The following is a 23,905-nucleotide window of genomic DNA, read 5'->3' as shown; positions in this document are numbered from 1 at the left end:
CTCTCCCTCTCTCCCTCCCTCCCTCTCTCTCTCTCCCTCCCCCTCCCTCCCTCCCTCTCTCTCTCTCTTTCCCTCTCCCTCCCTCCCTCCCTCTCTCTCTCTCTTTCCCTCTCCCTCCCTCCCTCCCTCTCTCTCTCTCTCTCTCTCTCTCTCTCTCTACCCCGGAGGCCTTGGGTACCTACCTGACCCTCCCCACTAGCCAGAGGGCATCCTCGCTCTGTTGATCTTGACCTCCTCCTGACATCCACGCTTTCATTCGTCAGAGAGGACCAAGGCTCGGAAAAGTTAAACTGGATTTCAAACTATGGCTTCCAGCCAGCCTCGGGTCCTGGCGTTTTTTTACTTCACTTCAGGTGGCATTGAATTAGCTTCCTTCTCCTCCCCCATCAGGCACGGTACATCCACCCCCACCATTTGCGGCGGGCGCCGAGCCCGGGGAAGTCACACACAGGACGCGCTCGCAAAGACTTCGCGATCTGTTCGGGTGGACAGAGCGTGCACGGGAAACGCAGGGCATCCTACACTGTATCCAGTCACGCCGCCCCTGGAAGAAAACAAGTGTTGGCGGAATTGGGCGGCCGAGGCTGTGGTTCATCAAGGCTTTACTCTCATCCCGCCCCTCCAACCTCACTTTCTCCCTGAGCATCCCCAACCCGGACCCTGAAAATTAATCCACGAGAGCCGAAGGGCGGGCCCGGGGCTCTTTACCCGGTTCTTGGGACCCCGGGCAGGTATTCTGCCGCCGGACTCCACCGCGCCCCCGGGCGTGAGCCCAGCCCCGACTCCACAGGAGCCGCGGGAGGAGCTGGGGAAGGCTGGCGCGAAGAGGTGCGCGGGGAGCGCGGCGGCGTGTTCGGGCCTGGGGGAGGTGCCCGGCGCAGCCAATCCCCGGGCCGCCCCCTCCCGGGCCGCGAGCGGAGCCCGGGCGGGGGAGCCAGGCGGCGGCGGCGGCGGCGGCGGCGACGGCGGCGGGCGCGGGGAGGGATGGAGAGGGGCGGGGGGAGCGGAGCCGAGCGGAGACAGCCGCGGCGCTGCAGAGAGGCTGGGGCGGCGGCGCGGCTCCCGGTGCTCCCCCCCGCGCCCGCCGCGCGTCGGCGAGGGTCCGGCCCCGGAGGCCCCGAGCCATGGGTTGCATCGGCTCCCGGACCGTGGGTGGGTACCGCGGCGCAGCGGGCGTGGGCGTAGGCTGGGCTCGCCAGGTCTGCGCCTCCGGCCCCTCCCCCACCCTCTCCGCGCCCCCCGAGCACCGCGCTCCGCGCCCCCCGCCCTGCCCGGCTGCCTCACTTTCCCCCCGTGCCTCTCCTCCCCGCTCTCCCCGCGCACCCCCAGGGCCAGCATCCCTGTCTGCTCTCGGCGTTCTCTCCGTCTCCCTCCGGCTTCCATCCCTCGCCCTCCCCCAGGCGCGGTTTCTCTCCATCATCTCTCCATCAGCCTCCTCTCTCCCCCGTCGCTCTGCCCTCCTCTCCCGCCGCCTCCCGGCCCTCCGCCTCGACTCTGCCTGCCTCAGCGCCCCCGCGCCTCCATCTCCATTTCTGGAGCACCCCTCTTCGAAGAATCCTCGCCGCACCTCTCAGCCCCGAGTTGTTTTCCGCACGCACCCCCCCACCCCCGCCTCCATCTGGCTCGGGCGTTTTGCCCCCATCTCTTCCCCTCTCCGTTGTCTTTTTCTGTCGTCCCGGCCTCCCCGGATTTGCTTTGTTCACGTGCATCTTCCCTCTGGGGCGGGGGCGGGATGCGCCTCGGGGAGGGAATGGGTTCCGCGCCGGGAGGGCAGGGGGACGGGCCGGCTGTCGTTGGGGGTTACAGCCGGTGGGCGCGGGGGAGGAGGCAGAGGTCCGAAGGGACCTAGAGGGGCTGGGTGCCAGCTCCCAGCAGGGTGGGGCCGGGCCTGGGAGGATCCGGGACGGACGGCACCTGTCAGCGGGGGGTGGTGGGGCGGAGCTAGCCCTTTATTTACCTTTGACTGGGGAGGGAAGACGGGCGCCTCCTAATTCATCTAACACCTTCAACCTTTGCCTGGCTCCTGCCCCCTGGCCCCCCACCCCCTGCGCACTCCAACAAATTGATCGAGCCCTCTCCCCAAACCCCCAGTTTTTTTCACATTTCGACTCCCCGTTTCTCCCGCCTACACGCCCCAGTGACCTCAGGCTGAGAGGATAATTCGTATTATTATCCCAGACAAACTCGCTCGACGGAAGCCTGATTTCTCTGAGATTTGATTTATTTCCATGGATACCCCCCCTCCTCCGCTGCCTTCACCTCTTCTCCTTCTCTCCCTCCCCCTGCCTGCCCCCCACCGCTCTGACTCAGCTTTCCCTCTTCCACAAAGGCCACCCCCCCCCTGCCGGCCCCATATTCCTTCGCAGAGGTTGTTCTCTGCCTGCCCCTCTCCAGCTCTCTCGGCCCAGATGTCCACCTTTCCTCTCCCCCCACCCCCAGGCCATAGCCTGTGGTCCCACCCATCTCGCCACTCCCCTGCAGCCCCCAGGAACAGTGTCCTCTTTGAAGGGGTCCCATGTCCCTGGACCCCTTCAACAGGAGCCCTGCCTGCAGCAGCAGCTGTGCTGATGTGAGCTGAATGCCTCCCCAGGCCTGAGACCCCCCAGTTGATTCTCCTCTTCTCAAGAGTGGGCCCTGAACCCGGAATTCGGAGTCGTAAAACGTCCTGTGTCGGAGGGGTCTGAACAGTCAGATGCTTCACAGCCGTCTGACTCGGGTCTCTCTGCAAGGCTCCAAGTGCTTCTTCCCCGAGCCTCCCAGGAGCCACCGCCTGCCCTGGCTCTGTCCCCCTTCACGGGGAGCTTGGCTTCACCATAGCCGTCACCACCCTTCTGGGCCCTCCAGCTCCCCCCAACCCTCAAGCCCCTCCCATTCCCGTTCTTTGGGTTCCTTTTTGTAAAAACTGCCCTTCTTTCTGCCCGAGGTCCCCCTTCCACTCCTCTTTAACCCACCACTTATCTCCCAGCACTCAGGTAAAGTGATTCCAACTCCCGCTTTGCTTTCTCTGCTCTCGCTGTTTCTGCGTACATGGACCCATCTCCTGCTTCTGTCCTGTCCACATCCTTCCTGTCAATCAAGTTCACCAACTCCTACCCAGGGCTCCCTCCATGCCTTCCACCTCACAAACAAGAAAGCCAGGCATAGGGAGGCTAGCCCTAGAGAAGCCCCGCCCCTACCTGTAGAAACCTAACAGGTAAAATGCACAGCTCCTGCGTACTCCTACGTGGAAACCCTCAAGGATTGGTCAGGACCGGATGGGCGACAGTTTTCCTGCGAAAACCCAACCGCCGACCCTTCCGTTTGCACAGCAACAATAAGGAAGGCCAGACACCACTTTGTCCGAGTGTGCTACTCCTGGTTGAGTTCAAACTGAGTATTTGGGCTCAGTACTATGATTTCTTCTACCGAAGATGTGGGGAGAGTAGGGATGGAAAAGGAATGGGCAATGGGAAGGAGTGGTCACCCAGGGTAGGGAGGAGTCCAGAAGGGCAGCCTCAGCATCTAAGACCAGGAGGGGCCTTTTGGGGTGGGAGGGACAGGGGGATGAGGTGGAGTGCCTAACTCTCTGGCCACTTCAGGGAATGAGGTGATTGCCGTGGACTGGAAGGGCCTCAAGGATGTCGACCAAATCAACATGGACAGCACCAGCTCGCTGCACGGAAGCAGCCTCCACCGGCCATCGGCGGAGGTGAGGCCTGGTCCAGCTGTCCCCCCTCACCAGCTGGCCCCTAATAAACCCCAGAACCATCATGAACAAAGCTGCCAAGCAGCCCTGAGCCTGGAAATCTCCTAAATTCCAAGTCAACTCCCCAAACACTCCTTCGGATAGACACCCTGACAGAACATTTCTCCTACATCCTTCCAAATACAAGCTGAATCGATGCTAATTTCCTATGCTAATCTCAAGAAAGCCCTCTCCTCTGCACACACTTCTGGGAGTCCCTCTGAGGAAGGGGGAGGGGGCTCCTGTATTCCTCGAGGTGCCTGGGATACCCACTCCCCTCTCTCTCTCCCCACAGCAAACCCGAACCGATTTCTCCTGGGATGGCATCAATGTGAGTGCGGGCTTCCCCAGCTCCCCCAGCCCAGCCCAACTCCTCTGCCTTCTGTTCTCTGGTAATGCAGGCGCTGTGGTCACTCCCAGGCTCCGCTTACCCCCACATGTTCAAGGGGGGGTTGGAGCATAGGCCTTCTTGGCACCTCTGGCTATAGTGGTTTTCCCTATCACCATGGTTTCCTTCCTCCGGGAAACCATGAACAGAATTCTCCCCACATAGAAGGCACCCCACACCCTCTTATGCCTCTGTCCCTCCCCCCACATTCCCCTTTCCAGCTCTCCATGGAGGACACCACTTCCATTCTGCCGAAGCTTAAGCGAAACTCCAACGCCTATGGCATCGGCGCCCTGGCCAAGTCCTCGTTCTCAGGTTAGGCTGCCTGCCTGGGGACCGTCCAGACCGGATAGTTCCGACTCCTGGTCTCAGTCTCCCCGCTCCCTGCTCCCCCTGACCTGTTTGGCCTTTCTGTGCAGCCGCTCCCATCCTCCAGGCTGCCCTCACACGAGGAGACCTAGGGGAGCCTGTCCCGACCCCCAGGGGTGGAGTCCCCAGGGACTGGGGTGGGGAGCGGGGGGTTAACGGGTACTGTGTGGTATTCTGGAGGATGTGGGGAATGTCTGGTCCCTTAGGGATTTCGAGAAGCATGAAGGACCATGTGACGAAGCCCACAGCCATGGGGCAAGGCCGGGTGGCCCACATGATCGAGTGGCAGGGCTGGGGGAAGGCACCCGCCATTCAGCCGCAACACAGCCACGAGGCCGTGCGCAGGGACACCGATGCCTACTCTGACCTCAGCGATGGCGAGAAGGAGGCGCGTTTCCTCGCAGGTACTTGTGCCCCGAAGCCTCGGGAGGCACATTTCGGAATGGCCAGAGATTGACCCTCCAACCCCACCCCCTATGGCAAGGTCAGCCCATAGGAGGACCATCTGGTGCTGACTGCGTTTTTTTCTCTCAGGCGTCATGGAACAGTTCGCCATCTCCGAGGCCACACTCATGGCCTGGTCCTCCATGGACGGTGAGGACATGAGTGTCAACTCTGCCCAGGAGCCACTGGGCTGCAACTACAGTGACAACTACCAGGAGTTGATGGAGAGTCAAGGTGAGGGAAGGATGGTTCCAGAATCTAAGCCCTGAGGCCTAAGAGGCCTCAACTATTTAGGTACTGGTATTCATTTCTGTATCTCTGTTCTTTTTCTTTTTGAAAGTATTTTTAGAGAGAGGGGAAGAGAAGGAGAAAGAGAGGGAGAGAAACATTGTGTGGTTGCCTCTTGCACACCCCCTGCTGGGGACCTGGCCTGTAACCCAGGCATGCACCCTGACTGGGAATCAAACCCGTGACCCTTTGGTTTGCAGTCCGGCGCTCAAGCCACTGAGCCACATCAGCCAGGGCTCACCTGTTCTAAGACTTTCTGTTCATCTCAGCCTTCCAGTTCCCTCCTTCCCTAATGCGTCGCCCCTGATTCTCTGTGCTGCTGTCACTGCCTTGCCTAGTGTGTGCGCCCACCAACATCCACGATTCTCTTCACAGATGCCCTCACTCAAGCCCCCTTGGATGGCTGGCCTCACTCCTACGTGTCTCAGGGCATGTACTGTCTGGGGTCATCGGATGCCTGGGAAGCAAGCGACCAGTCGCTCATCGCCTCTCCGGCCACGGGCTCCTATCTTGGCCCCGCATTTGATGACTCGCAGCCAAGCTTGCATGACATGGGGCCTTCCCAACCTGCTTCAGGATATTCCGCTCAGGAGCCTCCACCTTTGCTGGGGGGAGACAGCGACTGGGCGCCAGCGGTGGGCAGGGTGGACCTGGTAAGGGGCCCTGCCGAGGAGGAGAAGAGGCCATTGGCCCCCGAGGAGGAAGAGGATGCGGGATGCCGGGACCTGGAGTCACTTTCCCCACGAGAAGACCCCGAGATGTCCGCTGCTCTCAGCCGGAAGGTGTCTGACGTCACATCCTCAGGTGTGCAGTCCTTTGATGAGGAGGAGGGTGAGGCCAACAACTAGCTTCTTCCCACTCGATGCCCTACCTTCCACTCCCGCCTGAGGGGCATGGCTGCGACAATACCCTCCCTTCCCCCAGCAGTACAGCCGAAGCCCGGGCCGAAGACAGCGAGGAACCCGGGGGCTGCCAGTCCTCGCCGGGAAAATGGAGGGCCGGGATGGGATTCCATCCAGGCTTGTGCTGTAGGAACCCCAGGTCCGGGGACTGAGGCCCAGGCAACCAGATGGCTGTGAACTTGGCTTGGCTGCAGGCTTCTGGGTCTGCGATGCGGAAGCTCCAGTTTGTATCCTGGGGACAGGAGCGCAGAGCGGCCTGTGTCCGTCGACTAGGCCTCGGTTTTCCACGCCCTGATTTCGTCTTCCAGGAGCCTTGACTGTGGCTGTCTGAATGCCTCCCTTCTTCATGTCACTCCTGCTTTTCCCGACTCTGTGTTTTTTCTGGCTGCGGTCCCAGCTCGACCCTACTGTGGAGAACAGACCTCGGGGGCTGTTGGACGTGGCTTGACACGCGTAGGGGAAGCCACGTCTCCTTGGAGGACGGAGAGTCTGCCCTCGGTGGGTAGCTCGGCTTCTGAGCTCAGGAGGCCCGGGGAAGGTGGATGCGAAGCTGGGGTACACAAGGGCACAAACAGGGGTCTTTATATATGGCCCACCCAGAGACCGGAGAGTCGCTGATGGGACCAAGGACAAACCTGGCCACCTGTTCTGGGATCTTGAATATCCCGTGACCGAAAGGTGGGTCCGAGGGGTCTGGGGAAGGACCCAGCGGGCTGGCTGCTCCAGCTCTTGCTTCCCTTGTCTGCCTTCTTCCACCCCCTGCTCCAGGAGCTCCCGCCCCAAGGGGGCGACACAGAACGCCCGTGGCCTGCCAGGCAGGGAAGCGTGAGGTCTGTGCCTCCCTCCATCCACCCCCAACTTCTCTGGAGCTGTTTACACTTTTCTCTTTGCCTTTTCTACATTTTTATAACTTCTTGGGGACTCAGGTTGAGTGGGGCGGAGGGAGGAGTCCGGTGCTGTCAGGCCCCCGCCCGGGGGGACACTCAGCCCCTTTTTCTCCTTCTTCAGCTCCTCTGGGCCCCTTCCTGGGCCCCCTGCGGAGAGGGGATCAGAGTCTTCTTCCTTCTAGGATGGGTTTACAGCGAGGCATAGGCCCCCGAAACTGCTCGCCCTCCCACTCCCAGTGTCCATTTCGGTGGGGACCTCTGTCTGCAGCACACCTCTGTAAATGATCCTGACGGCAGGGACAGGCCGGGGCAAAGAAGTGGCAGCTGTGGAGCACATAGCGGGACCCTGTGCCCTGGCTCCTGGCCCGCGGAGAGTCTGGGCGGGAGAGAGAAGCCAGGACGTTCACGCCTACCTTTCCTCCTGCCTCATCCAAGGCTCGGGGTCCGAGGTCTCATGTTCTACCCAGATGTTGGCAGGGGTCCTGTTGCTCTTGTCCTCTGCCAGGAAGGGTGCACGTCATCTCTCTCAGACCCTGAGCACAAACTACCTTATCCCCACCCCTGTCCCCAAATGTCTGTTTCTTTGGAATGAGGAGGTAGAATGGTGGTGTTTCTGTCCACATGTGACCCTGTCCCCCACCCTCCATCAAGTTCACATGTTCATACGCACGCAGTCCTGAAATGCAACCCAGGCTGGGGCCCCTTGTCTTCAGGGGAGGGGAGGTTGAGTCTTGGAGGAAACACCGGTAGGCATGGCGAGCACAGGTGGTGAAGAGTGGCTTACCTCATCCAGAGCTGTCCCTTGTGTTTAATCATGTGACCTGACTTGGGCACCAGGAGCCCTGGGAAGTGGCCTTGTTCCCCCGCCCTGCATTCCTGCCGCTGCAGGTCTTGGGGTTCTGCATGCTCCGGTTCCCGCCTCCCAGGGAGCCCGTTTCCGCACCGTGTGCAACCCGCTCTCTGGATACACCATCTTTTCCTCGCAGGCTCTTCCTCTTCCTGCCCCTTATTCCGCCCCCAGCCCGCAGTGGGCACCCACTCCAGCGAGTGGGCTCTCATTTCGGTTTTGCTCAGGGCCCTGGGGGGTTGGGGCAGGTGGAGAAAAGCAGCGCTCTTTCCTCCCTCCCTCCTCGAGGGAGCCCTTTTTCGGGCAGGCCCTGCCGAAAGATGACTGAATTGTCAAGGAATCTAGGTGATTTCAGACACCAGCAGGGGCTCCACATCCCCAGTGCTGGCGGCTGGCACATGCGCAGACCAGAGGTCAGCTGGGGTCTGCATTTGCAAGGAGCTCCCCTCCCACTCTGAAGAGGGAGAAGACCAGGGAGCTGGCCTGGGACCCTGTTAGGACTCTCTGGAGGGAGCAGCTGCCTCTTTGGTGCTGGGGGCAGGGTGCATGGGGTTTGCTTATAGCCTATTTGCGGGGAGGGGAGGGGCATGTGCTGGAAGAGGCTGTTGGGGGTCAGGGGGGGTTGCTTTCCCTTCGGGGTTAAAGGCTGTGCAGCACGATTTACAACAGTCCCGGGACGGGGGCTGTGTTTATATTATTGTGAATGAAACTGCTCTTGCTAAATGATTTTCTTTCGGGGAGGGGGGTGTACTTTTATTTTTAATTGTTTATTAAGGAAAACCCAAACCTCCCATTCCTCCCCTTCCGCCTGCCCCCTGCCCACCCCCTTCCTTCTTATCCTTGGGTTAAGGAGCGAAACGTGGTGACTGTGTTTACGACCTTTGCCCCGCCCCTGCCCCCACAGCCCATGCTCGTCTTCCAGGTCTGGGGAAGATCCACTTTCACGGCCAGTCTCAGCATGTTTTCTTAATGTGACGTCCCCCCTCCCAGGCCCAAGAGAGATTCTATGGCATATATTACAGAGAGAATTATATAAATATATATAAATATTATAGATTATATACACGTGGGCACTGGGCTCAAATGCCCGCTGCCAGCCCCCTCCCCAGGCTACAGCCTCTCTCTTGGCCTGGGGAGGGGGTAGGGGTGTGACGCTGGAGAGGGCTCCAGGCTGTGTTCATTGGCACTAAACAGAATGTGGTGGCACCCTCCGACTATGAGTGTCTTATTTGGGGGATGGAGACTGGGCCCGGGTGGTGGGGGGGGGGGTGAAGGAGGACAGTGTCCCCTCGGAGAGGGGACACAACCGGAGGGCATGGAGGAGAAAGGGGGAAAGCCTGGGAGGTGGGAGCAGGGGTTTTGCACGCTCAGAGCCCCTGGGACCACTCCCAGAAAAGGCAGTCTCCCTGTTGCTGATTTGGGGAGGATGTGGTTCAGACTTCCCAAGTGTGGACACATCAAAGAGGTCTGCCTTTTGACATTGAACCCCCAGCCGTCCACCCCAAGAGGAAGGGCACAGAGAACTAGTCTAAGGGCTGGTGTCTGAGGGGCCTGGCTGGCCCGAGCCTCAGTTCCGGGCAGGAGAGGCCTCAGCCCGAGCAGCTTGAGGGCAGAGCTGTCCACCCTCTATTGGGAGGGACAAATCAATGACCCCCCGGGAAGAGAGGGGGTGGGTTTTCCAGGAAGTGACCTGGAAACAGGGCGAGGAAGCTGTGACCAGACGACAGGGAGGATGTCTGCTGGAGAAGGCAGCGCCACAGGGGCAGCACGGCCGCTTGGCCCGCGGTGCCCCTTCCACACAGAGCCTCCTGCGACATTCTCTCCTTGATAGCATCTTTCTCCACAGTTCACTGCTTGAATCCAGGACATAGGAGAGGCCTGTTGCTGTCCTAGTCATGCCCTTGCTTGGGGACAGACAGTGGGAGCCAGTCGGAGTCTAGAGGCCAACTTCAGGACGTGGGAGAGTACGGAGTGGGGGGCTCTGGGAGAAGGGCTATGGAGGGTCTGCGGTATATTCTGGGGCCGCCAGTTCACGAGGCCATGGGGTGGTCCCCTCTCCTCCTCCAGTATGACACTTGCAGGGCCACAGCCATCCGGGGTCTCCCTTCACCCACACCTGTGGGAACTGAAGGACAGATGTGCAGAGCCAGGGGGTGCTGGGAGAGAACACAGGGAGTTGGGGGGCGGGGGGATGAGGGGAGGAGAGAGGCAGGGAGTCCCCCACCTACACTGGGGGAAAAACTCAGGAAGCTCCAGCGAGTACATGAGCCCTTCACCGAGATGCCTGGGAATGGGGGACATGCCTACATAATTGATCGAGGCTAGTCCCTGCCCAAATCTGGACTCCTCTAAGACCATCACCATCACATTTTAAAATTCCAAGGAGGGGCCAGCATATCGGCATGATCGCTCCAACTTAGGGACGTACCCTCTCCCACTGAAACCCACCCTCGGGCCTCGGCCTCTTGACAGTCTGATGGGGCCGTCCTGGGGGCAGTCAAAGAATCAGTTCGTCCTCATCCTCCTCCTCATCGGTGGACCGAAGACTGGGGCCCTGCAAGATGTCAGCCAGCTCCTCCTCTGGCCCCGGGCTGTCCGCCAGCTCCAGCTCCTCTAGCTCACTCTCTGCTTTGGGGGCGGCCAAGGGCACTGGGTGCTCCGGAGGGATAGGGACCACGTCCTCTGGCTCAGCCGCCCCAGTTCCGTCCTCGGGCAGGCTCCACCCCTCTGTGGGAGGGAGCGGGCCCCCGGGAGTCTTTGGCGTGGACGTTGTGCTCCGAAAGCTGGCCAGGGGAGGGCGGAGCTGCACCCCTGACTTGGTGTGCCCCTCGATGGCTTTCTGCAGCTGGGGGGCAGAGGGACAAGGGAAGACGGTACAGGATTGGGAAGAGAAAGGAGATGGGGGGAGTGAGAGGAACAGACACACGAGAACTACAGATACAATGAGAGGAAAAAGGCATGGAAAAGCCATAAAGTGGCAAGAGAGATGGACCACACGGAGAGACCAAAGACGACCGAAGAAGGACAGGCCAGCGGACCCCTTGCAGAGCAGTGGGTCTCAGGGCTCCTGACCCAGGTGCTCCTGTGGCCCGTTCCCTGTGACCTTCAGGCCCCCTTCAGCCACGTCCTGTCTCTTCTCCCTTTCCATGGTATGAAACTAGGACGCGTGCCCCGAACTCCAACCCAAACCCATGCCAGCTGTGGGAGATCACAAGGGCTACATCCGGGGTGATCTATGAACCCTTCAGGACTTGGCAGTCCCCTCTACTGGCACTGCCAGATTGCTGACCCCTCTCTTCCTCCTCTAATTTATTCATGAGATAGGAAAATGGGGGGGTGTTAAAACCATCCTTCCTCCACCAGGCCACTCATTCCTCCTGCTGCTCCAAAGGGACGTATCACTATTACCTCCTCCAGTGCCAGCACGCCCCGCAGCTTCCCCATACTGGTCACGTAGGCAAGGTGGAGGCCGAGGAGTGAGAACAGTGTGTGCGTCTGCACAGAAAGAGCCGCAGGTCAGCGCACCATGGACCCTCACCGCCCCTGCCCTCCCAGAAGCCCCGAGCGGTGTGAAAGGACTAGCCTTGTGCAGGGACGTCTGCTCCACCAGCTGGAAAGGGGACTGGTCAATGCAGCAGCAGTCAAAGCAGACAGGCTGGCTCAGCTGCTCTTGCTCCCAGGCCTCAACCTGTTGGGCAGAGGAGGGCCGTCACCCAACGCCGCAGAGCCCCCTTCAACCTCAGGTGCAAGGCCTTGACTGCAAGCAGCCCTCCTAGCCCCCAGTCCTGAAGTACACAGCTGAAATATGTAACGAACTAACACAGAACTTCCAGCTCACTAAGCCCCTCCCTCCTTCCCAGGGGACCGCCCCTCCTTTTCCCCCCTCATCAGGTTCCCAGTCAGCCTTCATCCTCAGGCACTGGCACACCCTCCCTCTCTCACCCACACCCCCCAGTCCCCCAAACCCCGTGTTACTTCCAACCTGTCTTCACAGTGCTCCCCCTATGCCTGTCATAGCCCCTGCCCCTTCTGGCTTCTGCATTGGCTGGGCTGCATTCCCCTTACCTGCCCACCCTGCACCTGCTCTGCACTCTCGATGCTCCCAGACCAAAGTGCTTCCTCCCTGCAGCACTCTGCTGGTCTCTCCTTTTCAGAAATGGTGTGGACTGCGGGCACTCGCGCACTGGATTTGTCTCACCCCTGCCCGCTGGACGTGAACTCCTGGAGAGTGTTCCTGGTAGGGACGGCCCCATGTTGTGACGAGACCAGCACACTTCCCTCTGACACCGTCCAGCACGGCGGATATTGGCTGGATTTGAAGAGCTGTGCTGGCTTGCATGGCGCGTGGTGGACGTGAGCAAAGCCATCTTTGTTTGTGTGGGACAGAAGCATTAAAACAAGAAGGCCAACTCTCCTCTTGATTTTAGATACGATGCCCAAATCCCCAAGCTTCCCAAGAATCCAGTATGGCTCTGGCTTTCACAAATGAATCTAACATTTTCTGGAACTCTCCTCTTCCCTGACTAAAGGTTCACATGGGGTGTGACCGGCTCCCAAAGCACAGGATGGTGACTCCTTAGCAGGTATGTCATAGAGACGATTTATTAATGGCAGGCAGCTACCTTGCCAACCCTGGTTTGGCTTGTTCTACGTCCTGGACCTTTGTAGCTTTCCCCAGTTTCGTCTTTGATTTCCCTTCAGGAGCAACAGCTTTATTCAAATTGCACAGAGCTGGAGCTGGGCTTCTGACCTTGACCTTGACTGCTGGTCATGTTCTACGTACCCCCCCACCTTTTCTCCAAGGAGCAAGGGATGTCTGCTCTTGGGTCTGAACTTGAAAAAGCCCAGCCCGTTAGAAACTGGAGCTTTAACTCTGTGTACGAACAGGGTAGCAGAATCAAGTCAAAGCCGGGACTCCTGGCGACCTATAACTGAATTCTCCCAGCATTTCCGTAGGTACCATCTTGATGTTGCCAAGAGTGTCACCTTGATCTAATTCGAAAACCATGTTCAAAATTGTCTGAATTCTGGCTCCGATTGGATCTTATCCCTCCAAAATGTCCTTGAGTCACATGGGAGCTGGGAGCTGCCTAAAATAAAGTCTTCTTGGGGAAAGATATAAACTAAAAATGTAGATCGCTCATCTTTGTATCCCTGGCGGCACTTTATTTTCAGCAGTCATTAAATAGCCTCACCGACCAACTGACTGGCCTTTTCTTTTTGGTGGATTAGCAACAACAACAACAACAATAAAAAAGAATTAGGATTGGTTTCAGCACCCTAGCAAGGCACTCCTTGGTGGCAGATGGGACCCATCTGATTCCTGCTGCGGGACGGAAGGAACGGGTTTTCTGTTTCTCCTAGGATCATTTAGCTCACTTTTCTGTAAGTCATTTTGAGTTTTCCAGAAGTCAGGATGAGTGTTGAGGGGTGCCAAGGGGAGAGGGAGGGTTCCTTTCTCTCTTGTCACTCCCCACCCCTTCCTCCAACCCTGGAGGACTTTTACTCTCCAGCACATATTTCTTCCAGATGTCCGATGTTTATTGTGAAATAACAGTATGCATTATGGCTTGTCAGCCACAGAGCTCGAGCCTGCCTGCTCCTTTCCCAAGGAGAGAGGCTGCTGCTGAAGGGGGGCGTGTCTGCACACCTCCTCGGGCATGTCCCCGTCAAGGCCACCCCCAGTCACTGCTCCACGTTCTCTCACTGCTCACGCCAAGCCCATTCGGCGCTCTGGAGTTTCTGTCTCATGGACTCGATGACCAGCTCTTTTGGAAAACAGGCGTTTGTCCGGACAGACAGCCCCAGCACTACGAATACTTGTCCTCAGAGTGTGGTTCTTCCTGGTCTTGCCTCCCGGTATCTTGAAGCTGCCCTTTGCCTCAGGGCTCTGCTCCATCAGCAGAGGAACTTCCACCGGGGCAGACACCACTTCTTGTGTGGCTCCAGTGCTGTTTTTCCCCACTGGTGTGCACAAGGGCTGGTGTCTGGTGCTGTTTCACGGCATGACCTCTGTAGCCTCTGCCTGTCCAGAACAGGCCTAATGTCTAAGAGACCTGAGGTGCGTCTCAGCACCGTGGTCCCACCTACGCATGGAGACCCAAAACAGCCCTCTTCTGAGATGATGACGGTCCTTCTGAGAACGCCACCAGATAAACCCCGCCTGTGCCCATCACTGTCCCCATAATCACACTTCCCTTCCCATCTCCCACTTTCCCACCCAGACTCGCATCTTATTCATAAAACACAACAAAGGAGATAGAGAAAGACGAGTAATTATCTTCATCTGACGGAACCACCTACCCCAGGTTGCTATTTCCCTCACTTACCTCTTCGGGTGACATGTTGTCCACTAAGTCTGTTGAGTCCTGGAGGAGAAAGACACAGGTCCGAGTTCTTTCCTGATGGAATGCAGCCACGGTTCCTAGGCCAGGACCACAGACACCTGCTTTCCCACTCCCCACCCCTTCCATGCGGTGAAGGTTCTCCTTGGTGGGCCCCCCTCCCCCCCCCCACCTAAGGACCATGGATTTCTCACTCTTCAAAGACAAGCCCCCATCGCCCTGCCCCCACCCTTCCTCTCTCACCTGGCTTGTTTTCTTCTTTGTGGGGCGAGTTTTGCCCAGCAGACAGCGCAGCAGAGACTGAAAGATGGAGCGTCTTTGACCTGAGAGGAATGGGGAGCAGGTGGAAATGGAAACAAAGCAATTCCTACCCTCTGTGGGGGGAAATAGCCAGGGGCTCCCCTGTGGCCCCATGACACCTTGCCACCGCCATAGATGCCCTCTCTCCTATCCTCTTAAATCAGCCCTTGCCCCGCTCCTTGGGGGCAGCAATATGGAGACTCAATGAATAGGAACCCTCTCCCACCACCTTAGTCTCCTCTCCTCATAGTGGCAGCCTGCAGGCCGAGTGAAGGGGCATGATGGGAAACTCCTTACCTGCAGGTTCCGGTGCCTCTGGCTGCTGCTTGAGGCTGGGCAGGGGCCCATTGGGCTCTTCAGGGGCCAGTGGAACCATAGGAAAGTGTTGAGGGGGAGGAAGAGGAGGCAGCTGTATGGAACAGTAAAAAATTCTCAGCCCCAGAGAAGGGGCTGCCTAGTGGTTTCCTGTCTTCACCAGCTGGTGTCCTAGGAAATCCATCTAATTCGATTCTTCCTCCCCAGTTCAGAGTTCCTACATCCCTTTCAATGCCCGTGGGTACAGGCATTCATAGCCTTATCTCCTTTAGTCCTTTGGACCCTTGACTTTCTCAGTGACCCCATCTCTACTCCCTCTTCCTGCTTTCCCTTTCTCCCAATCTCTCCTGCTCGCTGGGTCCCTCCCAGCCCGGTCACCTCGGGTTTCCCAGAGATTTCTTCATCTTCATCCTCATCCACAAAGGCGAAGGACTCTGGCCGGCCAGAGGGCGAGGAGCCCTGGTATCCCTCCCCAGCCGGCCGCGCCTTCCCATCAAAGGGCAGCTCAGACAGCTTCCTGGCCAGGTCCTGGGCTTCCCGCAGCCTCCGCTCCGGGCTCAGGTGGCGCTGCAGGAGGGCCTGAAGTTCTGACCGCTCCACGGAGCCCAGCAAGATCATTGAATCTGCGGGGGTGTGGCGGGGGGCGGATCCAAGCTCAGAGCTCAGCCTGAGGACCAGCCCCCCAACTCTGCCCCACTTGGCAGGATGGAGGCAGCAACAGAATCCCTGTGTCCCCACTTGCTTCCCCCACTCTGCACCCCCCACCCGCTGCCACCTTTTATCTTCTCTTCCTCAAAACTCATTTCAAAATTCTTGCAGGATTGACCTCATTCAATTCCTCTTATTCCACCCATTTAGCACTTAGAGACCCAACTGATAGTACGCTAATTGGTGCTAATTTGTACTTATTTTGATATAGCCTGTTTGCAAATAGGTGAACTTGGCATTAAAATAGGCTAATCAAGCCCGTCTCACAAACAAAACAAAACATCACAAGCCATTCATATAAGCTGAGATGTGAATATACTTTGAAAGACATCTACAAGGATAGCGGATGTTTAATTATTTAAAGAGTCTGGGTCCTTCGGGGATAGAAACGAAATGCTTACTTTTCCTGGGAAGGTCAAGATTCTGCTACGATAATTAACATCTTCATTAAGTTCTAAGGCCATAAAATTGGGGCCGTATCATTGGGATACATCTTACCCTTAAGTCTCAGTGGTTACCACAAAAACCCTGAGCCTCAGTGTCTGCACCCCTGCTCCAGCGAAGAGCTCCTGCTGTAGAAGCCACTTAGAAGGTATTTGGGCCCTGGCTGGCGTAGCTCAGTGGATTGAGCACGGGCTGCGAACCAAGGTATTGCAGGTTCGATTCCCAGCCAGGGCACATGCCTGGGTTGCAGGCCATGGCCCCCAGCAGCCGCACATTGATGTTTCTCTCTCTCTCTCTCTCTCTCTCTCTCTCTTTTTCTCCCACCCTTCCCTCTCTAAAAATAAATAAATAAATCTAAAAAAAATGATGCATTTATAAAAAAAAAGAAGGTGTTTGGGATTTGGGGAAATATTAAAACTAACCTCACTTGAGCCACTTGGGTACTCTGAGGATCTAAAATCAGAACTAACCATCTCAATGGCTCCAAATGGCCCTTTGTGATTCTTCTCAGTTACACCAGTTCCAACATTAGACAAGTGTTTATTTAATACCCAGTAAGGAGGCAGTCTGACGGAGACAGAGGTCACAGTCCCTGCCCTCAAGGAATAAGGAGGGTCAGACAAACACATGTGCACCACCGTAAGAAACAGTACAGAGCAGAACTGCTGCCAACAGGGGGCAGAGAGAATGGGAAGGAAGAGAAGTGTGAAGTCACAGCTTACTAAAACCGTTCACTTCTTCATGTGGAACAGTTCCACCAGCTCCTCAAGTTGGACATTAAAGAATGGCTGTTCTTTAACCAAGTAGAAGAGAGAACCACGTAAGGGCCTGGAAGACTTACAACTGAGCCTTATTATTGGCGAGTTCCCTTTATTATTTGCAAATTCACCTATTTGTAAACTCACATCAGTACTCGAGATGCTTCCGCTGTCCTGAACGGGCAGGCTCGCAGCAGCTGGAAATCTGACTGCCCCTCCCCCCCACACACACATTCCTAGCTGAGGGTGGACAGGGTGATGCTACATCGTTGTTTTCCCTTTCTTCCCTCCAGCTCGCATATTGCAAACGAGTGCTCTTCTCGTGGTTCATGTACTGCCACGTGTTTCACATTTTTGTGATTCGTGTTGGTTATTTTGCTGTTTCACACTGCCCATCCCCCCAATCATAAAGCCTGGGACGTGCCTTATGGAGAAGATAAGTGAGTTAGATTAGCTTTGTCTACGCATGAGCTGTCTTGCTGCTGGCTGTAAGTTCAACGTTAATGAATCAACAATATATATTCAATAAGGTGCCTTTAAAGAGAAACACAGACAATACAGGTCGATGCACTGATTAGTGGAAGAAGCTGTTGTGACCAGGGGCTTGCAGGAACCTAACCCTGTATGTCCTCTGGGTGGGAGCAACAGTTCAGGGTAGTATCCTTAACTCTGTGTTCACAGTAGTTATAGAACATAACCACAGTGAGCAGTGAGAACTGGCTGTATTTCTTTCCTTGGTTTTGAATTGTCTCATAGTGCTTGTATTACGCCTGTATTTTGCCTTCCTCGGGATGATCGTGTTCCCTACGGAGCACAGGCTGGGTCTCCTGTAGCAGACTGGGTGGGCATTACGGACAAGGCCACACCACAGTGTCCCCACCCCAACCCCGCCTCTGTGGAGGCTAAGTTCCGGTCTCTCATTCAGGAGTCGGCTCCCTTCCTTCCCACTGACCTTTTGAATCAACCAGTGGTAAAGTCTTCGCTGTGGTGGTCTGGAGCAGGGTTTGCAACTCCCCATACGTGCAAGAAGCGGAAACGAACTTCACATCACGTACCATGATGTCTTCAACAAAGATTGTAAATTTGCTACGGAGGGAGAAAGCATGGGGGGGGGGGCAGGGTTAGCCCCACCACGTGCCTGTCTCTTTGCTGGCCCTTCCGTTCCTCCCGTGAGGTTTGCCATCGGGTCATTCACAACGGTTATCAGGTACACGGGAATGGAAAAGTCAGTCAAAAGCGGCGCTTGCACACATGGGCCCTGACGTCAATCTCACCCTCAGACTCTCCCATCCCCGCCCCATTGGAGCTGCACTAATTCCAGCTGGTGCCCCTGACCTGAGCTGGTTCCAACCAAGGTCAGGCAAGTAGGGTAGCTTCTTGACCTGGATGATGCTGTCATAGAGGGAGGGCTGCAGGCTCTGGGCCACCATGTTGGCCAAGATAACAGCCACCATCATGGGTAGGATGTGCGCGATCTGACCCGTTAGTTCGAAGCAGATCACGGCCGTGGAGACTGTGTGGGACACCGCCCCGGTCAGCGCTGCCGCTCCTAGAACGAGACACAGGGATGTGCCGGTGGGTTCGCGCTGCGATTCCTGGCGCATGGGGACATGACGAGGGTGACACAGACTGGGTCGGTGCCAACACTCCCGAGACAACCGTGTGTCCAGAGTAGGGACTAGAATGCTGAAGTGTCGCAAAAATCATCATTTTGATCTCATCCCACAGCCTTTGACAAGACATGAAATCCTTGGGTGTGCCCGCATTTTCATTTATAAGATGAACATAGTGATGCCCTAGCTATTCCTGGTTTTTGCAAATTTGCATCATTCTTTTTTAAAAAATAGTTTATTTATTTATTTTTAGAGAGAGGGGGAGGAAGGGAGAAAGAGAGGGAGAGAAACATCCATGTGGGAGGGATACATTGACTGGTTGCCTCTTACACACTGCCCTCCACCTCTACCTCAGGGACCTAGCCTGCAACCCAGGCATCTGCCCTGACTAGGAATTGAACCAGCAATCTTTCAGTTCACAGGCTGGCACTTAAACCATTGAGCCACACCAGCTAGGGCAGAAAGTTTGTATCACTCTTAACTGAGCATTTTAAAACCTAGTGATGGCATTCTACTTGGGACCTCAGGTTTTGAGCCAACACGTTGTGAGAGAATAAGGTCATCATACAAGCAATAAAGCTGGTTAGTGCTCCTCTGTCTAGGTGTTATAGGCTCTCAGTGAAGAGAGAAAGGAGGAGAAGGCACAATAGTTCCGGGGATCTACACTGATCACTGTGTTAGACATGGGTTTCACTGGATGGGATAATAGATATAATGAAATAAATCAGAGATTCATAGAATGTTGGAGCTGTAAGATGTCTCAGAAGTCTCTAAGGGTTGGAAAGGCAGCTAACTTTTCCACGCCCATGTAGGTGACAAGTGGCAACGGTGAGTCCAGAGCCCATGCTTCTCAGCTGAGTCATGTGCCCATGTCCCGTCAATACTGACACATCTGCAAGGTGAAAGCAGCTGAGCCACTCACCTGCACTGTTGTTCCCATGATTCTTTGGAAGGGAAAAAAAAGCCTTACCAAACATTGAGCCACAATCCTAGGTGCCTTTATCCCTGTCTCATTGAATACCCATAATCCCTTTTATGCATGAGGAAACTAAGTCTCATAGACATTCAATAAATGTATCGAGAGTCAGAACCAAGGGCTGATTATTTGAATAGAAGCTGAACTAAATAGCATTAAATTACAGCCATATAGTGTAGCCCGGAGTGAAGATGGCACGGGAGGGTCAGAGTGAGGACATCTGTGGGACTCAATATTTGGTTTGGGGAGGGTGGGATGGGTCTCACCAATCACTGCGTAGCCCCCAGGTAGGATCTTGTAGAGGATGCCATCAAATAAGATACCATCAGGAAATATCATGGCCATGATCTCTCCCACCAGCCTTCCAAATGCAGCTCCTAGAGCAAAGGCAAAAGGAAGGGAGGTGTTGAGAGATCCAAGTTCCTTATCGTCTGTGTTTTCAGAGCCAAACCCTCCTTGGGTGCTGAGACCAAATACAAGCCCCTAGCGTCGCAAGCCTTTCCTTGTTCTCCCGGTTCCCTAGGTTGTAGCTCTCGGTACGGTCCCAGGCTCCCCACCAGGACTTACCAAGCACAAACACAGGCATGAAGCCCCCGCAGGGGATGGGCATAGTGGTGGCCACGATGGACATCCAGAACTGGGTAAAAAGAGACATCAGGACACCCTCTCAACTCTGCCCAACACGCACGCGTGCACACACACACACACGTGCACACTCAACCCCCTTCCCACTGTTCTCTTCCTTGCTGCTTCAAGAGTCACAGAAACACTGGGATGGCTCGTCCTTCCGAAAGCCATCGCGCCTGCTCCCCTTCATCCAGAACTAAAAAGCATGGAGTTCTCAGGCTGAGAGATCACCAAAGACAACACTGTAAGACAACACTGGTTTCTCCAGATGGTTAACCCCAAACCCTCCTGCTTGGAGTGACTCTTACTTGCCTTCAGGCAATCTAGAACAAGGAGTGGGGCCTCAGAGGTCCCCGTCACTGCCCCCAAAGGACCCTTGCCCACTGTAACCCCTTCGCTTCGAAGGGTCACCTCGGTGGAAGAGCGTGAAATTCGTGAAGCTGAAAGATATCTTTTCTTGGTCAGATTATGTTTCTGCAAAAGATCCCCCGATGGAAATGGCAGACACCTTCAAGTCTCAGTGACTTACTGAGTGACTAATTGATTGTTAATGCTGTTATTTACAAAGCCATTTTTATGGTGAACCTCACGAGGGAAACTGGTGTGCGCATCCCTGCCTGAGCCATTTCCTGTGACGTCAAATCACTTGAAACAAAGGATCTATCCTGGGCGGGGCACCTGGAGAATGCCAGGTGAGTCAGCCACTGTAACAGAAAAGATCTTCAAGGCCAACTTTTTCAGGTAGTATTGCCATAGAAACTGGGATAATTTTAGAAAAAGCAATACATGCATTTTATGGCAAAGAATGCAAAAGAATTTCGATATACAGTGAAAAATGGAGTAGCGCTTGAACTTTGATGAGACATAGTAGGTAAATTAAACAATAGATTTACATATCTCTTCCAAAATAAGTAAGCCAATCTTGGAAAAAGGATCTTAAACTGACTTGGAGAATGATGGTAGCAGCTAAAGATCAGAACAAATTGCCAGGATCAATGTTTTTATAATTAAAAATGGCACCTATTGCATTGTAAACTAATGAGAAATAAATCTCTTGATTTCCTGAACCTTAGACAGAATTCTCTTGTGCCAGGGCTGACCTCAAGAGAAAGTGACAAAGGATCTGAGAAGGTTCGTCCCAGGAGCTCTGAGATAAAGCAAAATACATACTTCTTTGTGTCAGAATCTGGCTGTCTAAAACAGGTGAAAACTGAAATGTTAATTGTACAGATGAAGAGAATATAGACTGAGAAGTCCTGGAGTGTGGCTTGTTATCTCTGCTTTTTGTCTGCACTGGCGCAGTGCTCAGAAAGTGTGGGCAGGATGTCGGTAGGTCAGTAGGACGGAAGGGAGGAAAGAAAGAAGAGAGATTGGTCACATACTATGCAAAACACAAGAAAACTTCTCAGAGCTCCTATTTGTTAAAACACCCAACAGTAACCTCAAGCTCAAGGGGAACTTGAGGTTAAACCACAGATGTGCAGACACCACTGGGGGCCACCATTGTAGACTGTCTGGAGACAGAGTTCTGGGCCCTTGTAGTTTTAGCTTCTTAAGTGACTCTGACCTATACTAGTCTGAGACCCCTTGAACTATTCTGTATCGCATCTTTGGAACGAGCACACAAGGGATTTTGCAAAGCCATAGAGATTTGTAGGCTCCGGTCAATCTAGAAGTTTCTGTAATACAGATAATAGGTGGCCAGAGGGTGTGATTTCAGAGGATGAACTTTAGATTCGCCTCTAAGATATGTGTCAGGACAGTGTCAGGATCAGAAGACATTAAAATATCAAGTCCTATAGCATGAAGAATGACACATGCGATGAGTCAAGAATTTGAGCTAGTAGCACAGAAAAGGAAAGCTCCAGAAGCAATGAAAGTGATGTGGGACACAAAAAACTCCCAAGATTTGAAATTCCAGACACCTGGGAAATTAGGGAGCCGTGATCACAGATTCCACTTTACTTAGACCCCTCACAAGAAGCAGCCGTGTGGCGCTCAGGCAAAGAGGAATTCTGCAAAGCCTTGGGCCATGCTGAGAACTCCCCCGCGATCCTCAGCAATCACGTTAGACTTATTGAAAGGGAAACCGAAGCTGTAATTATATTCACACTCACTGTAAAAGCTCCTGGCTTACAACATAATGATACTTTCCGTGTTCTAAGGTTGAGGAAGATGGATGGCCCCTTCATCAACAGAATAAAAGTTCTGAGCTGAGAATCTGACCAGCCTGCACTGGTGCTGGCAGAGACCACATAAATTTGAAATCAGACTGTGGAAAAACAGTTCTAGCCACTTTTACATTTTGATTTGGCTGTGTAGCCGACTGCTCGAGCTCTGGAAATGATGAGGGTACGTTTATGTGTCCAATGACACGGCACTGAAAAATGCCATCGTAATTAAGTAATATCATGGATTTATAGCCATGAATGTTTTTATGTTTATATATATTATTATTATTTTTAAAAGATTTTATTTATTTATTTTTAGAGAGGGAAGGGAGGGAGATAGAGAGAGAGAGCAACATCAATGTGTGGTTGCTGGGGGTCATGGCCTGCAACCCAGGCATGTACCCTGACTGGGAATTGAACCTGCGACAATTTGGTTCAAAGCCTGTGCTCAATCCACTGAGCTACTCCAGCCAGGGCTATATATATTACTTTTTACAAATCATAGGCCTGATGCAAACTGTTGGGCTTGAAGTAGAATCCAAGAAATGAGTGAATTTCTCTTCCTGATACACTTATGATGTAAACATTTTCAAAGATGTAATTCAGTGAGAAACGAATAATAGTGACACACAGCTGAATCTTTCTTTATAATCCAGTGCGTTTCTCAGGATAAGCTTTAATCCATGACATGGCACCCAGATACATACTTGGGAATCCTGGGAGGTGAGATGATGTGTGGGGGAAATGTTGAAAACATACAGTATTTTGTTTCTCCAAAAATTTTCAAGAGCTTGACACTTTAAAAGTATATGTGTCCCCAAAGTTACCATATAGCTCAACCTAGAGGAATACTGGAAAATCACAAGTATTACCACTGAGCAATAAATTCTGAGATGCCATCAAAACTTGGACTTGGTTACAGCCAGTGGGTTTGTAGACTCAACAACAATGAGAGGAAGTTGAGATTTACAAATCAGAGAATATGAAGTCTATAATGAAAGCCCCCCCCTCAAAAAAATCCCTTATAAGACACTGAGAACCACTTTATCATAAAAATATCAAATCTTTGGAAAGAAGAAAAAAAAATTAATAAGGTAGATATGTAAAATGTGGAGGCTGGTAGACCCAATCAGTCCACGTGGAGTGAAACGGGGAAGAACACAGGAACCCACAGCAAATCCTGAAAATGTAAGTTACAGGGCTAGAACCTGGTGTGTCGAGCACCTGGTACCTTTAATCATAAGATCATTGACAAGTACATCAAATGAGCAACAACAAGCAAAGAAGGCAATCAAAAAAATCCTTTTAACCATAAACATAAGATTTGCCAAAGATCAGCGATTAATTATTATATACTTGGCACATAGAAGGTATATAATAACATTTATTGATTAAGTGGATAAATAAATCCACTATAGCTATTACTATATATATATATATAATAGTATGTGTGTGTATATATATAGTAATATATACATGTATATATACACACACACATATTACTAAGTGACTCATATCCTGGGGAAACACAGATTGGTAAAAAGTATCATGAAAAAGTTAATAGCAAGGTATTTAACAGCATGAAAGTTTGGAGTGCACAGACTTTTGAATAATAGCCCTAATATACAGAGGAAAATGTTGAACTATTTGGGCAAGACATAGTAGAAATAATAAGACAATCATCAAGAAAGAAGAATATGCAATTGGCAACAGTAATAGATGTCACAATGAGGGTTGGAAATAAAAATATCTTTGTCTAAGGCAGTAATTGAGAAATCTCTAAATACATGATCCTTGACA

At 53.8% G+C, this 23,905-nt stretch overlaps 2 protein-coding genes across 3 annotated transcripts in view; one reads left to right on the top strand and one right to left on the bottom strand.

The window, feature by feature from the left end:
• Positions 1 to 1,041: 1,041 nt before the first annotated feature.
• FAM131B (family with sequence similarity 131 member B) lies at positions 1,042 to 9,052 on the top strand. Its single transcript, XM_028525622.2, has 7 exons — positions 1,042 to 1,152; positions 3,579 to 3,688; positions 4,020 to 4,055; positions 4,334 to 4,427; positions 4,688 to 4,885; positions 5,016 to 5,159; positions 5,589 to 9,052. Exons 1-7 carry the CDS (start codon positions 1,125 to 1,127, stop codon positions 6,059 to 6,061), a joined length of 1,083 nt encoding a protein of 360 aa, XP_028381423.1. The 5' UTR covers positions 1,042 to 1,124; the 3' UTR covers positions 6,062 to 9,052.
• The window catches only part of CLCN1 (chloride voltage-gated channel 1), a 29,674-nt gene continuing 14,356 nt past the window's right edge, over positions 8,588 to 23,905 (bottom strand). For both annotated transcript variants that reach the window (XM_036010993.1, XM_028525818.2), the window contains 11 exons: positions 19,875 to 19,944; positions 19,574 to 19,684; positions 18,054 to 18,267; positions 17,671 to 17,804; positions 15,187 to 15,431; positions 14,791 to 14,902; positions 14,437 to 14,516; positions 14,179 to 14,217; positions 11,433 to 11,537; positions 11,258 to 11,344; positions 8,588 to 10,694 (listed from right to left, as the gene is read on the bottom strand). In XM_036010993.1, the coding sequence (XP_035866886.1) occupies positions 10,347 to 10,694; positions 11,258 to 11,344; positions 11,433 to 11,537; positions 14,179 to 14,217; positions 14,437 to 14,516; positions 14,791 to 14,902; positions 15,187 to 15,431; positions 17,671 to 17,804; positions 18,054 to 18,267; positions 19,574 to 19,684; positions 19,875 to 19,944 (1,545 nt within the window). In that variant the 3' untranslated portion in view covers positions 8,588 to 10,346. The remainder of the gene's footprint in view (positions 10,695 to 11,257; positions 11,345 to 11,432; positions 11,538 to 14,178; positions 14,218 to 14,436; positions 14,517 to 14,790; positions 14,903 to 15,186; positions 15,432 to 17,670; positions 17,805 to 18,053; positions 18,268 to 19,573; positions 19,685 to 19,874; positions 19,945 to 23,905) is intronic.

The sequence above is a fragment of the Phyllostomus discolor genome, chromosome 10 (assembly GCF_004126475.2).
Source record: "Phyllostomus discolor isolate MPI-MPIP mPhyDis1 chromosome 10, mPhyDis1.pri.v3, whole genome shotgun sequence".
Taxonomy (NCBI): Eukaryota; Metazoa; Chordata; class Mammalia; order Chiroptera; family Phyllostomidae; genus Phyllostomus; species Phyllostomus discolor.
The sequence above is the reverse complement of the archived record's forward strand: the minus strand, read 5'-3'. Positions and strand labels throughout refer to the sequence as shown.